Below are 14,558 nucleotides of genomic sequence, written 5' to 3' on the forward strand. Positions count from 1 at the left end.
TTGGACAGGCTCAACACAAGGAATATGTTGAAACGAAGACATTACAATATGGAAACAATCATGATCGCATATTATGTGGCTTTCCCATTGAGGAAACAGTTGAACACCTTTTCTTCGATTGCTCATACAGTTCAGCTTGCTGGCCGACGTTGCATCCTTCATGGCATCTAGACGAGCCTAGACTACAAAAAATCTCATCTGCAAGAGACTCATGGAACCAGCCACTCTTTATGGAAACATTTCTGCTGGCTGCATGGAGCATTTGGAAAGAGAGGAACAATAAGCACTTCAGGCCTCATTTGGATGCTAGGGGAGCTATTCCCAGGTAAGAGCCACCCCGGGTGAAATTATCTTGTGCAAATTGAAATCCCGTGGAAAATCAACATCATCATTTGGCTGACGGGAAGCCCAAACAAGAAAACAAAGAACTGAAGCAATTAAATCTACATCATCTAGGTGAGGGGAGTGGAAGGCAGAGATTGTGTTCACCGTTAATTTGACAATGGTGGGAGAGCTCCAAGATTCTGATAGCTCGCTCTTTGTTGTTCATCGGAGGAGACATTGTTGTTCACCAGAGAAAGGAGCCATGAGGGTAGTCTCGATCTCGTCAGAAGTAGAAACTGACCACTGGGCCGTCGACATCACCTGGCAGAGGATCTTGGCAGGAGGGGAGGGAGGGGGCACCGCCGGCGGAGGGAGAAGCTTTGGCCGGAGAGGCGGGCGGTCGCTGGAGGAAGATGCTCGAGAGGATCGAGTTCGAGTCTACGGCGTCGCTTGTCGAGGATTTACTGCCTGACCTGATGACATCAGGAAATCGCGCCCGGGGAAGGGCCATGGAAATGGCAGGGGTCCCTCCCGATAGTGGGCTTCCAAATGGCGGCGTGGGCTGCCCGAGGTGAAGTCAGCCTGTGGCTTCTTCCCCGGGGGACAAGGCCGGGATCCCCCAGGGATCTACTGCAACCAAACGAGGCCTCAGAGGGATCATTCCCTCCAAAGAAGCCTGGCTCAAAGGTTTAGAGAGGACTTTGCCCTCCTCACTCATAGAGTGAAGGAGAAACATAAACCCTTTATTTCTTCCTTGTTGAGCTTTCTCACCTGATTTTCACTCCCCCCACTCACAAAATGTGAGGTGGGCTGTAAGCTACTATGTACATACTCTATATTCTTTATTTAATTTAAAAGCAGTAGGAGGTACTCCTACTGTTGATAGTTCAAAAAAAATGCACCATAGCTCACAGCCCAAGTCTCCAGCACATCATGATCCAAGGATCGAGCCATTTCCAACATCAGGAATTCAGAATTCCAGACACACAACACACATGTAGGGTGCAGGCAAGAAACTACTCTTTTTTTTCGAGGGAACGAGAAAGGAACACTTGAGAGAGCTGCCGCTCACCGAAACACAACAACTCCAGCAGCAAAAGACAGGATTGCAATTCAAGGATAAAGCGCGACACTGGAGCCTGATAATTAACACGGCGAACAAGTCGCAAAAAGAGACACCGCTAGAATTTTCCGCTCACAATTCAGGCTAGGAGACGAACAGCTAAGCGAACAACAGAAAAGAGCAAGTATGTTTTGCAAGCTACTGATGTCCGATAGTCCCTAAACCAATCCCCTCGCTCTTCTTATTCAGTTGCACTGATGTCACCAGAGAAAGGCTTTTGCGGTCCAGATATCTGAAACAAAAGGGCGTAAACATCAGTTCAAACTCGAATATATTCATCCGAGCAAAAAGCCAGTAGATAGTCCACGCGATTCGAGGATATGATGAACCACACAGAGAAAGGGATCCAGTGGCACAGTTTCAGGACAAACATGTGTTGTGTGTTCAATACATCTCTGCAAATTACCACAGCTGTGGTTCGCTGCAGTTTCAATTAAACTTTGCAGACAATTATTAGACGGTTCTATGGACCCTTTTTATGATGTACTACTCTATTAAACTTCCTGATAGTAGCATACGAAAACACAACTTACAGCTAACTTGAATGATTATAAAATGCAGCTCATTGACTGTATGATACAGTATTAGCACAATACATTTTGTAGAAAGCATATTGTAAGCCCACCAAGTGTTACAGAACCTAAGTCCACATAAAAGGAGCAAACTGGCATTTAGTCACTGTTACTTTTTCTGCTATAGCCACCTACGAGCTTTATCACAAGTCTAATTCATAGCTGTTCCACGTGACCAACGTATCATTTGGATACGCTTCACAGTTTTACAAAAAATTCAAGCGAAAGCGTAATAATGTGCTTTTCTGATGTAAATTCTGATCAAAATAAATTATATGATGGAGATTATTTTTGATAAACAGGCAATAAAATGAAATATCAATAAGATGAATTGTACTAACAACATAATGATCATGACAACAATAAGGCTGGTGAATTGTTGAATAGGGATCACCATTTAATAGCGATGGGCATGCATCCGCAAATCAAAAGCATCACATGATCAACTTTGTGTAATATGAACAGTGCAAACAGAATCATGCAATCAGGAGTTAATTTCAAACAATGGCCTTGCAAATAAAGGCGAGCCTTAAACTTACTTTCTTTCATCCATGCAGGGTGCATTATTTGCTTCACCATAAGCTCCCTAAGTTGCTTTGCTTCGGGGACGACAAACACTATGAATCCCCAAACTAATCTGGGGATATTCTACAGTCTACAGACTTTTGGAGAACTCATCTAGAGGCTACAACAGATTACCAGCTACCCATAGACACAGGATAGATTACCACACAACATAAGACTAACATGACAGACACGAAATTAAAAGCAAAAGTGACAGCAAAGGAGCAGTCTATGTAGGAATTCCTCCAACCATGCTATCCTACACCATTTTGATGGAATATACCTCACCAATCGCATCAACTAAAACATCCTCCTGGAATTGTCATCTTCCCTCAGGAACGGCAGGTCAGGCAAATTCTCCATTATATCATCTGATGCATCAACATCCAAATCAAACCCAATGTCCCCATCCGCACCAAAATGCAACATCATGCTGTCATCAGTTGCCTTTGCCACCTCATTTATGTTAATTCCTCTTGAATTCTCAGTGTGTCCACTCTCTGCATTTTCACTCCAATCAGGCCCAAGCAACGATGGCTCAATGCCGCTCTCCACACCGCCAGAAGCATGCTTTTTGAGGCCTCCCCCAACCTTCTTGCGGGCTGCTGTCTTCTTGATTTTACCTCTAGGCGGCCCTGTTGCCACAGTGCCACCACCAGCACTCTTATTCCCAGGATGTGCATTTGATGGCGGTGCATTGGCATTAGTATGTCCAACTCCAACATTATTCCCAACATTCTGCTTACCAAAATTATCCGTAGGTGCTGGCTGAGATGCTGGCTGTGGAGCAGATGAATCCCGTGGCATCGGGAAAAACGGCTTCCAGTCAGTGCTCAGATCAGCGGGCTTAGGAAACCCCATTGGGATGAAACCCCAGGCGCAGTAGTAATAGTCGGTGCCGGGCACAATAGGCGGAGCCGCCGGGAGCTCGGTGGCCACGAACGCTCGCCGGCACCCGGCACTCGCGCACATGAGCGAGCGCCCCACCAGCAGGCGCTCGTACTGGTGCACATGGCAGCAGTGGGGGCAGACCGTCCAGAACGTATCTTCTGCGGCGGAGGCGCCGCCGGGAGCAGCAGGGGCGGGAGCGGTGCCGGTGGAGGTGCTCTCGGAGAGGTGGGCGAAGGCTTCTTCAACGGCGCGGAGGGCGGTGTCGGCGCCGGGGTGGGGATTGCGGCGAGGGGCGAGGAGGTTGGCGAGGCGGCGGAAGGCCCGCTTGACGTCGGCGCTGTCGGGGTTGGGCTGGAGCTGGAGGATGGCGAGGGGATCAGGGCGGCCGGAGGGGAGGAGGCGCTGGGCGGCGAGGTGGACGTCGGCGACGGCGAGGAGCTCGTCGGCGCCGGGGAGGAGGGGGTCGGCGTCCACCGCGTGCTCCGCAAAGCGCTTGCAGCCGACCAGGTCGCGCGCGGCGAGGAGCTTGGCGGCGATCTCCAGCGACCGCGCCGGCTCCCCGCCGCCGCCACCGGCGGAGGAATCCATGCGGTGCGGGTGTGGGTGGGAGTGGGGGAAGTCAGCGAGTGCTTGTGGGGGCACAGCTGTCAGACCGGCGCTTAAGACCTTCTCGTTTCGGCGAGACAGCTGGTGAGTGTTGTGAGAGCAAAATCGCCGCTTGGAGGCTTGATGGTGAGCATCTCTCTCACCCTCTCTGTTTATATAGACCACCCTCTAAAAAGATTTCCTCTCTAATTTTTCATCTCCCCTATTTACAGCGATTTATTTACTACGATTTACAAAGATTACATTCGTAACAATTACGATACCAACAGTAATAATTTAGTTTTTTCTTTGACGGCGCTACGGCGGGCTTACGCCAGCCTGAACCATTTCATTACTAGATAAAATAGTACATTTACAAGGTAGAGAAAGGGAGGGTGGGGGGTTGAGAGTACAAATCAATTAAGCTACCATCTCATAGATAAGTGAAACAACATGGTACTCCAATCTCGAAGAAGGTGCAGAACTTGCTCATTGGAGCATCTATTGGACCAAAGCATGAGGTCGTCGGCAGCCGAGCGGGCTACGAGGTTGATCGGTTGAAGTTCATTCCGAAAAGCTTTTGCATTTCTTCTTTTCCAAATATTCCACAGAATAGCAATGATAATGGTGGAGCGAGGTTTGTTGGTTAGGCCCTGTCCCCAGAGCTGGTGTAGGTCCGTTGGTAGCGTGGCAGTAATTGAATTTAGCTCTTCCCAAAACAGACGCAGGTGGTGGCATTGCAGGAGGAGGTGAGTGATTGATTCTATATCCGGGCAGAACGGGCAGCAGGCGGAGTTTGTTAACCCCCTTTTGAATCGTCTTTCATCGGTGAATAGCCGGTTTTTATGTGCTAGCCAAAGAAAAATTCTGCATTTGTTGGGTGCATAGTTCTTCCAAATGGTCGCTGCGAAGGGGTCAATTGGCTTGTTGATCCAAACAGCCTTGTAGACAGATTTGCAAGTCATAGGCTTGCCATCAAAACGTCATTGTTCGTTTATCCATCACCTGCAAATTCAAGGAAACAGATGCAAGCATAGCGCGAAGGTTTCCCAATTCGAGTTCGGCGGCATGAGTAAGGCGAGGAGCCAAGTCATGGTTCAAAGCAGGATAGCCTAGCACCCGTGCGACAGTGGACGCGGGTCCGAGAGTATGAGAAAAAAGTGCAGGGAAAATTGTTGCAAGGTTTTCAGTGGAGCCATTAAACCATAGATCTAGCCAGAAAGCGGTTGTTGTACCATTACTAATATCCACCTTAGTTATGGAACGGAAGAATTCTAGCCCCACGGCGATATCATGCCAAACATTGGACTCAAAGGGATGCGGAGAATCAAGGTCATGAGTATCAGACCATCCATATTTCAGAGCAAGATGAGAGCTACCCCTATAAGCAATGTACGAGTGAAGTTTATTTAGATGGGAAAGAAGTAGGCAAGAGTTTAAGTGTTGAAGAGAGGAGAAACCTAGACCCCCATGTGAGAACGGCGCACAAACAAGCTCCCAAGCCACTTTACACTGCCCACCAGACACTTTTTCCTGACTCGCCCAAAGAAAGGACCTGCATCATTTATCGATGTCCTGGACAATGCCCACCGGGAGCAGTAGAGCAGTCATGGCGTAGATAGGTAAGGCCCTAAGGACCGCACGAACCAGAATGGCACGACCGACAAGAGATAGAAGTACCCCTCGCCACCTAGCTAGACGACGGTCGATCTTATCTATGATGAAAAGGAAGTATTTCATATTGATTTTGTGGGTGGACAAAGGTAGACGAAGGTAAGACTGATGGAAGGATGCCACTTTGCATCCCAAAATATTGGCAAGCTGGACAGCGAGTCCAGGTTCGACATGAATAGGAGCGAAAGTGCTTTTGTGAAAATTAATGTGCAAGCCAGTGGCCGCCGAGAATTCAAGAAGGATAGATTTGAGTGTTTGTAGTTGATCATGTTCTGGTTGAAGGATGATGAGGGTGTCATCCGCATATTGGAGCACAGGGCAAGCAATGGAGGGGGTCGATCGGGTGAGAGAGCCGACCATTGGACGAAGCTTGTATGATTAGACGTTGAAGGACGTCGGCAACAATAATGAAAAGGTATGGGGATATCGAATCCCCTTCTCGAAGCCCCTGTTTGCAGTTGATCCATGGCTCTGGTTTACCATTAAGAAGCACAGCTGACTGGCTGGTCACATTGAGATTATTGATCCAATCACACCAGGTCGAAGGGAACCCCTTAGCTCTCAAAATGGAAGACAAGGCCATCCAAGACACGGAGTCGAAAGCCTTTCGAAAGTCTAGTTTGAGAACTATAGACGATTTTTTTACGTTTGAAGCAAGTTTGGACGATATCCGCAACGTAGGTGAAATTTTCAGCAATACCACGGCTTTTAATAAAGCCGGATTGGTCCTAGTGAATGATAGATGGGATTAATGGTTGGGCTCTAAAGGCTAGGCATTTAGAGCTAATCTTGATGAGACAGTTTTGCAAGGACACAGGCCGGAAATTTTCCGGGGTCATGGCGCCCATTTGTTTGGGGAGGAGCACAATGTAGGACTTGTTAATCCTTGCTAGATCAGCGGTACCTTTGTGGAAATCATTCATGAGGTCAAGCAAGTCAAATTTGAGAAGATCCCAATTAGCTTTAAAAAAGCCGGACCAAATCCGTCGGGCCCTGGACTTGCATTGATGTTCATGCTTAGAATAGCAGCGCGAATTTCGTCCAATGAAAAAGGCCCAGTGAGAGAGGTAGCTTGCGAAGGGGTCAGTTTAGAGCCGATCATGAGGTCATCTAGATCAAAAGAAAAGACAAGGTAGATTGAGTCCCCAATAAACTAGAGAAGTAGGTACATAAAATCGCGTCCTTCCCGCTATGTGAAGTCACGTCCGTCCCATTTACATGCAGAAGGGGAATTTGATTTTTTTAAAATCAAACAGAGGCACACACATGCATATAAGCAGAATTTTTGTCACCGAGAGTACACTCCCTAATTTTTTCCCATTGGCGCTAGTAGGCTGCAAGGAGTTTGTTATGGCGGTGAAGGGCAAGTTTTACCGCTATACGCAGAGTAAGCTCGAGAGAAGAGAGCGGTTGAACTTCTTCTAGTTTGTCCAGAACAGGAATAGTCGTCGTACAATTTGTAGCCATCCGCCTAGGAGATTTTGCGTTAACAACCTGAAAGATCGAGGATGTCGCCTAGAGGGGGGGGGTGAATAGGCGCTTTAAAATAATTACGGTTAAGGCTTGAACAAATGCAGAATAAACCTAGTGGTTAATTTGTCAAGCACAAAGCCTAAAACAACTAGGCTCACCTATGTGCAACAACTTATGCTAAGCAAGATAAGCAACTACGTGATAGCAAGATATATGACAAAGAACAATATGGCTGTCACAAAGTAAAGTGCATAAGTAAAGGCCTCGGGAAAGAGATAACCGAGGCACACGAAGACGATGATGTATCCCGAAGTTCACACCCTTGCGGATGCTAATCTCCATTTGGAGCGGTGTGGAGGCACAATGCTCCCCGAGAAGCCACTAGGGACACCGTAATCTCCTCACGCCCTCGCACAATGCAAGATGACGTGATTCCACTAAGGGACCCTTGAGGGCAGTCACCGAACACGTACAAATGGCGACCCTTGGGGGTGGTCACCGAACTCGTACACTTTGGCAATCCTTGGGGGCGGTCACCGGTACCCGTCAAATTGCTCGGGGCGATCTCCACAACCTAATTGGAGACCCCGATGCTTGCCCGGAGCTTTACACCACAATGATTGAGCTCCGAACAACACCAACCGTCTAGGGCGCCAAGGCACCCAAGAGGAACAAGCTCTAGGGTGTCCAAACACCCAAGAGTAACAAGCTCAAGGGTACCAAGCACCCAAGAGTAATAAGCTTCTCAACTTGTAACTTCCAAGTATCACGTGAAGAACTCAAACTGATGCATCAAATGCAATGGCAAGGGCACACGGAGTGCCCAAGTCCTTCTCTCCCAAATCCCACCAAAGCAACTAATGCTAGGGAGGAAAATGAGAGGAAGAACGAAAGAAGAACACGAAGAACTCCAAGGTCTAGATCCAAGGGGTTCCCCTTACTTAGAGGAGAAAGTGATTGGTGGAAACGTGGATCTAGATCTCCTCTCTCTTTTCCCTCAAGAACTAGCAAGAATCATTGGAGGGATTGAGAGTTAGCAAGCTCGAAGAAGGTCAACAATGGGGGAAGAACACGAGCTTAAGAGATAAGGTTCAATGGGGAAGAAGACCCCCTTTTATAGGTGGGGGAAAATCCAACCGTTATGCTCACAGCCAGCACAGAGCGGTACTACCGCTCGTCCTCACGGTACTACCGCTAGGATCGCGGTACTACTGCTTGCGAGCAGTACGAAAAAAATACTTCCGTACCTACCTCCGCAGGACTTGGGACGAGTTTTTTGGTCCGGAGCAGTACTACCGCTGTAGGAGCTGCGGTAGTACCGCTCTGGAGCGGTAGTAAAAAATTACATCGGCTCCAATTCGCGGTAGTACCGCTGCAGCCTTTTCAGAACACCAAAACTGCCACAACTTTTGCAAACGGACTCCGAATTCGATGAAACCAAGTTTGTTGGAAAGCTAGCGACAAGGGCTAACACAATCTTGAAAGAAATATCAATAAGAAGAAAAATAGAAAAGGCCCATAAGAAAAATGTGAGAACCGTTCCTCGGATAAGACCGGTAAAACCTCCAACACCGAAAACATCATAGAAGACGCATGCGAACTTCGTTTTCGATGAACTCAAGCTTGTCATCAAGATGACCATAAGCTCTAAGACTCACAAACAGAACCAAACAAGAACCGAGAAACATGATGCAAGGATGCAATGGTTTGAGCTCTCTACTAACGATACGACCAAGCTACAAACTTGAGAGCCCCCCTTGATAGTACAGCAAACGATCCTATAACCCGGTCTCCCAACTACCACCACGAGACCAGTAAAATAGAAAACCTATCAAGGGCAAACCTTTGCCTTGCACACGGTCCACTTGAGCTAGATGATGACGATCTTGACTCCCTCAAATTGGACCACCTTTCTTGATTGCGTTGGCTCGATGAGGACTAGATGATTGCTCCCTCATAGTCCACTATGGGTGAGCCACTCTTCGGCACATCTTCACAAGTCCATTGTCACCACAATGGACGGCAAGCTTCAAGCACTTGATCTCTTCGTGATGCATCACTTGAACGTGCACACCGCAACCTAACCCCACAAAGAACTCTCACAAAGACCATGGGTTAGTACACAAAGCGTAATTGACAATGCTTACCATACCATGGGATCACTTGATCCCTCTCGGTACATCTTCTACGCTTTGTGAGTTGATCAACTTGATTCACTCTTGACTTAGTCTTGATCAACCTTGAACCTTTCCAACTCTCTTCATTTGGATGATGCCTTGAAGGTAAGCATGAATGATCACACAATCTTCTTATTCAAGACATGCTTGCAATAAGCTCAACTCTCACATGACCAATCTTTGGATAACTCCTTAATAGCACATTGGTCGACACAAGCTCTCCTTGAAACCAACACATGTACTCCAAAAAAATCCTATGGACAAGACCTTCAAATATAACTCAAGGCAACCATTAGTCTATAGAGATTGTCATCAATTACCAAAACCAAACATGGGGGCACCGCATGTTCTTTCAATCTCCCCCATTTTGGTAATTGATGACAATCACTTTCAAGAGAGTTTATATAAGGAATTATGCATCACCATGCAATGCAACAACCAATGATGCATGAGTAAGAGATGCAAATGCTTAGGAACAAAACCAAAGCAAGAGGAGAGAAATCTCTAAACTTCTCCACAAAACTCTCTGAAACTTCTCCCCCATTGGCATCGATTGCCAAAATGGGAGAAAAGCTTAGAACGACAATATAAATTGTGTTCCTCCATAATTTGTGTATCTCTCAAAAATTGAATGGAATGCAATACGCATATCCAATGGTAAATACTTGGAGGAAGACAAACTATATTGAGGCCCAAAGATTGCAAAAGAATGATATGCCACAAAGACATAACAAAGAGAGAAACAAGCAAATGAGCAATCAAAAGATACCAATTGAAGCAAGGAATCAAATGATATAAATTGAACCAACTAGACCAAAGATCCTATGAGCCACATGAATGAAGGATATTATGATATGAGCAAAGGAGTGTTCTAAATAAGCTAGAGAAGCTCCCCATGATTTGTGCACACATAAGAATATTTGTATTTGGATAGAAAGTGCACAAAATAGGATCATAGCTCCCCCAAAATCAGTAGAAGCTCACAACAAGTGCAAGTAAGCATGTAGGAAACAAAGCCTAGCACTTGCAACAAACAAATGGTTGAGCAACATATAAAAGAGGCAACTTAAGAGAAGGCTCAACCAAAATGATGTGTGTGATTCATGGCAAAGCACTTGAGAAGACTAATGTATGGATGAGCATTAAGCATCAACATAGTCTTGGATAGTGGATATACAAGGTGCATGACATGTCCTCCCCACACACACCAAGCAAAAGGGTTCACAAGCACACTAAAAATTCAAAATGAAGAACCAACACTTGTGACAACCCATGGTGAAGATAGAAGACGAAAGCCTCATCAAGACGAGGGATACCAATTAAGATGGCAAAAGCCTCACAGAGATAAGCATGAGGAAAATAATCTTCACCACACAAGAGTGCATCAAGATGCAACGAGATAAGACATGCACTCAAGGCAAAAGCTTTCACAGAGCCACCAAAGAAAAAAACAAAAGAAAGACAAGGTGGACGTGAAAGAAAGGATATCATCTAGAACTTCTTTCAAGTGTATAAGATTCTAGGTAGACGAAATCATGATGATATATATCTACAAAAGGATGTACACCCGGAATAGTTACAACACGAAGGAACAAGATATCCAAAAGGAAGTCATAGATATAGCAATAAGATATTTGCTTTGAAGCATAGCACATGGCTAGATATGGTCTTATTGTATATAGATGAATTCCTACCACACAACTATCAAAGACATCACAACTAGCAACATGAGATCATCGTTGAGATGCTTTGAGAAAGGGAACAAGTATCACAAGATGGAATGACTATCATGCCAAGATGCAACCTACACAAGGTTGAATGCAAGAAAAGAATGCATAAATAGATACTTATTACCGAGATATTACTGGAAGGATGTAGAAGAAACCAATTGAAGGTAATAGATAGTAGTTCATTGAGCATCCTAGCTTGACTCCAATAAGCACGTGATGACACCACCTTCCTTGTGAGTCAGCCGAGCATCCAATGCATCTCCAATCGTTCCTAGAACAACAACACAAACAAAATGGTACACAAACTCATTGGGACCAAAGAGTTAGAGAACCAACAATACATAGGACGAACTCCACATAGATATGTGCATATAGATATGAAAATGAATCTCATGCACATCTCATCCAACTTGAGACTTGGTGGAATTTCCCCTATATATTGGGTCAAAGAAAGAAAACATGCCAAAGGAACTACATGAAGTTAAAATGCATGCTCAAGACTTTCAAGAACCGATACCAAAATACAAGGAAAAACCAAGTGAAAAGGATACCAAATGGAGAAATCATCACTTGGAAGATATCATTAAAAGATACATCAAGGAATGAGATGTCCATTGGAACACACAAAAAAGGTGTCAAACTCCCAAAAGAGAGAATGGTTCCAAACAAACCAAGCCCTCTGCAAAGTTTCATGATGGCACAAAGTACCAAAAATAAATGACTTGCCTTCCACAAACACACACTTGAAAAGGATCAGAAGATGAGTGTTTCATAGAAAATAGGATAGCTCCCCCAAGACTAGTGCATTATAGAGAATTTGCATTTGAATACAAAAAGCACAAGTTGGGATCACCACTTTCACTATATCTATACAAACACTAGAAAAGCTCAAGGAAATAACAAGATCCACAAGTGGTATGGAAAACAATGGGAGTTGACACAATCCTAGTAAAGAGATAAGGCAAATAAAAGCAAAGGCCAATGTAAAGATGATCAATAATTTGTACCAAACATAAGTGAGTACCAATTGTCAAAAGACAAGGAGTATTTGGAAATAATTCCCGTTGGTAGATAGCAATGATATCCAACATCATCTTCACACCAAACACATGAAAATTGCAACTTGTAGAGCTAACATGCCACCTAGGAACAAGATAATTTACAATATCAATTCTAGGTGACAATATCTCAAATGTACACATTTTCTAGGCTTGTAATATCCACATAGCATATTACTCCCCCATAGTGTGATACCAATAAAAACTTAACAAGAGGCAATAAAAAGGATCCAACAAGAGATAATTAATGGACTATTTAGAATTTGAATTTCTCATGAGAAGACATACCACATAACGACTAGATAATCTTGTAATATCAATACTAAGTGGTATTCCCCATGTACCCACCTTTATAGGATTGCGAAGTGCACAAAGCACATCACTCCCCCATAATGGGATATTCCATTAATCTCTCACAAGAGCCAACTAAGATACAAACAAGATGCATAAAGGCTCAACATACGACACACATGTATATGATGTGCAAACCAACACACACATACTTGATTACTCAAGATAAGCAATTGGAGGCACAACATATACAAACACATGCAAGGAACAAAACCAAAACATGCAGAGGGGCAAGTACCTTTCAATGTAAACAATTTAAGTACGAGTTACCGCAAGGAAGAACATTGGATATAACATAACTTGAGAGTCTTAATGACTTGGATTGAGAAAATATGAATGATGAAGACCGCTCAAATCTTCATAATGTAGCCAAGTCTCCATTGCCCTCCAAAACACCTATTTATCAAGTTTGAGCTTGTTGGTCCCCAACCAAGTTGGGTCCTAAGAGGTTAGTCACAATAGGCTTGTCTACCCAAATGGTTCTTTGCTTGACACCACTTTGAGTACCAACAAACTTGGCAAACACATTGCCAACCTTATCCTTCCCAAGAGAATAGATATTATCAATAATAATTGGGTTGGATAAGTTACCACTAGTGCATGAAGAAGCGACGTGACCTTTCTCACGACATAAGTAGCAACGTCTACTCTTCATTTTCTTCTCACTTGATTTCTCAACAAGAGAGGCATTAACTTGAGTCTTCTTGGGAAGTGGCCTTTCCTCAACTTGAGGTTGAGCATGAGATTGAACTTGTGGCCTCTTCCCTTGTTGCTTGTCACCAATGGCATTCTTCTTCAATGTGCAATATCTAACATGATGCCTCAGTTTTGCACTTGAAGCAAATAATCTTGGCCGAATTCTTGACTTGTTTTTGTCCCTTCTTCTTGTTGCTCTTGGACTTCTTCTTATTGGAGTTGAATCCAAGTCCACCTTTGTCATTGGGGGATTTTTGCACACTCAAGATATTGTTGAGTGTGGATTTCCCTTCATGGCTCTTTTCCAAGTCTTTCTTCAAAGAAGTGACTTGGGCCTTGAGCTCTTTGATTTCCTCTACATGGTTAGTCTCAACACAAGTACTAGAGGAAGTATAAGCTTCATCGTTAGAGCAACAAGGCAAGGAAAGCAATTCATCACAAGATGTACCAACATTGTGAGTAGATGAATTACAAGGACTAGCACATGGCAATATAGTATTTTGACTAGAAGTGGTGCTAGTATCCACATGAGGCTCACTAGATGTTACCTTAGCAATCATGGCCTCATGAGCTATCTTTAGCACATTATGGGATACTAGAAGATCATCATGAGAGCTTGAGAGCTTTCCATGGCTTTCTTCCAATTTCCCATAATTGCTAGATAGCAATTCAAGTTGAGCGTGTAGCTCAACATTCTCCTTCAAAATGGATGCTTCACAAGTAATAGAGTTAGTAGCACAAGCATCATCATTAACAATAATAGGAGGGGGCAACTTGGCAAGCTCTTTTAAATAAGAAGCTTCAAGTTGAGCATGAGACCCGGTGAGTTTGATGAGCTCACCCTTGATGACCCTTGAGCCATTTTCGAGGTGCTCAAAATCCTCAAGGAGTCTAGCATGAGCAACTTCAAGCTTAGCACTTTTAGTTTTGAAATCATTGGCCACCTCAAGATTTCTATCATGAGATTCCCTCACTCTAGATAATTCTAGAGCAAAAGTCTCCTCAAGATATTCGGAGGTGGTTTGTTCATGTTCAAGAGCTTTAGATAGCTCCGCAATCTCATTTTCATAATCACGCTCATGAGCCTCCATTTTCTCAATGGTGACATCATGCTCCTCTAGATGAGTTTCCAGCTCCTCATTGTATTTCTTGCCTTCAATGGCAATGGACATTATTTCCATGAAGTTGGAACGAGCAATTTTATTTTTATGAAGAGCTTTAAAAATCATTTCCCCCTTAGTTTTTAAGGAGGCAACATTACCATTCTCTTCATCATTATCATCATCATCATTAGCATCAACATCATCATCGAGACATATTGGGGTTCAAAGTAGGAGATA

At 44.4% G+C, this 14,558-nt stretch overlaps 1 protein-coding gene across 2 annotated transcripts; it reads right to left on the reverse strand.

The window, feature by feature from the left end:
* Positions 1–1,414: 1,414 nt before the first annotated feature.
* On the reverse strand, positions 1,415–4,189 carry LOC123044178 (uncharacterized). Of its 2 annotated transcripts, none has more exons than XR_006419870.1 (2): positions 2,559–4,189; positions 1,415–1,679 (listed from the first exon to the last, which is right to left on the reverse strand). XR_006419870.1 is itself a non-coding variant. In XM_044466836.1 (2 exons), the coding sequence occupies exon 1, from the start codon at positions 4,060–4,062 to the stop codon at positions 2,884–2,886; it is 1,179 nt and encodes a 392-aa protein (XP_044322771.1). In that variant the 5' UTR covers positions 4,063–4,189; the 3' UTR covers positions 1,415–1,679; positions 2,867–2,883. The 2 variants fall into 2 exon arrangements, 1 of the variants encoding a protein (XP_044322771.1); XM_044466836.1 differs by having other exon boundaries at positions 2,867–4,189.
* Positions 4,190–14,558: the final 10,369 nt, after the last annotated feature.

Source organism: Triticum aestivum, chromosome 2B (assembly GCF_018294505.1).
Source record: "Triticum aestivum cultivar Chinese Spring chromosome 2B, IWGSC CS RefSeq v2.1, whole genome shotgun sequence".
NCBI classification, from domain to species: Eukaryota; Viridiplantae; Streptophyta; class Magnoliopsida; order Poales; family Poaceae; genus Triticum; species Triticum aestivum.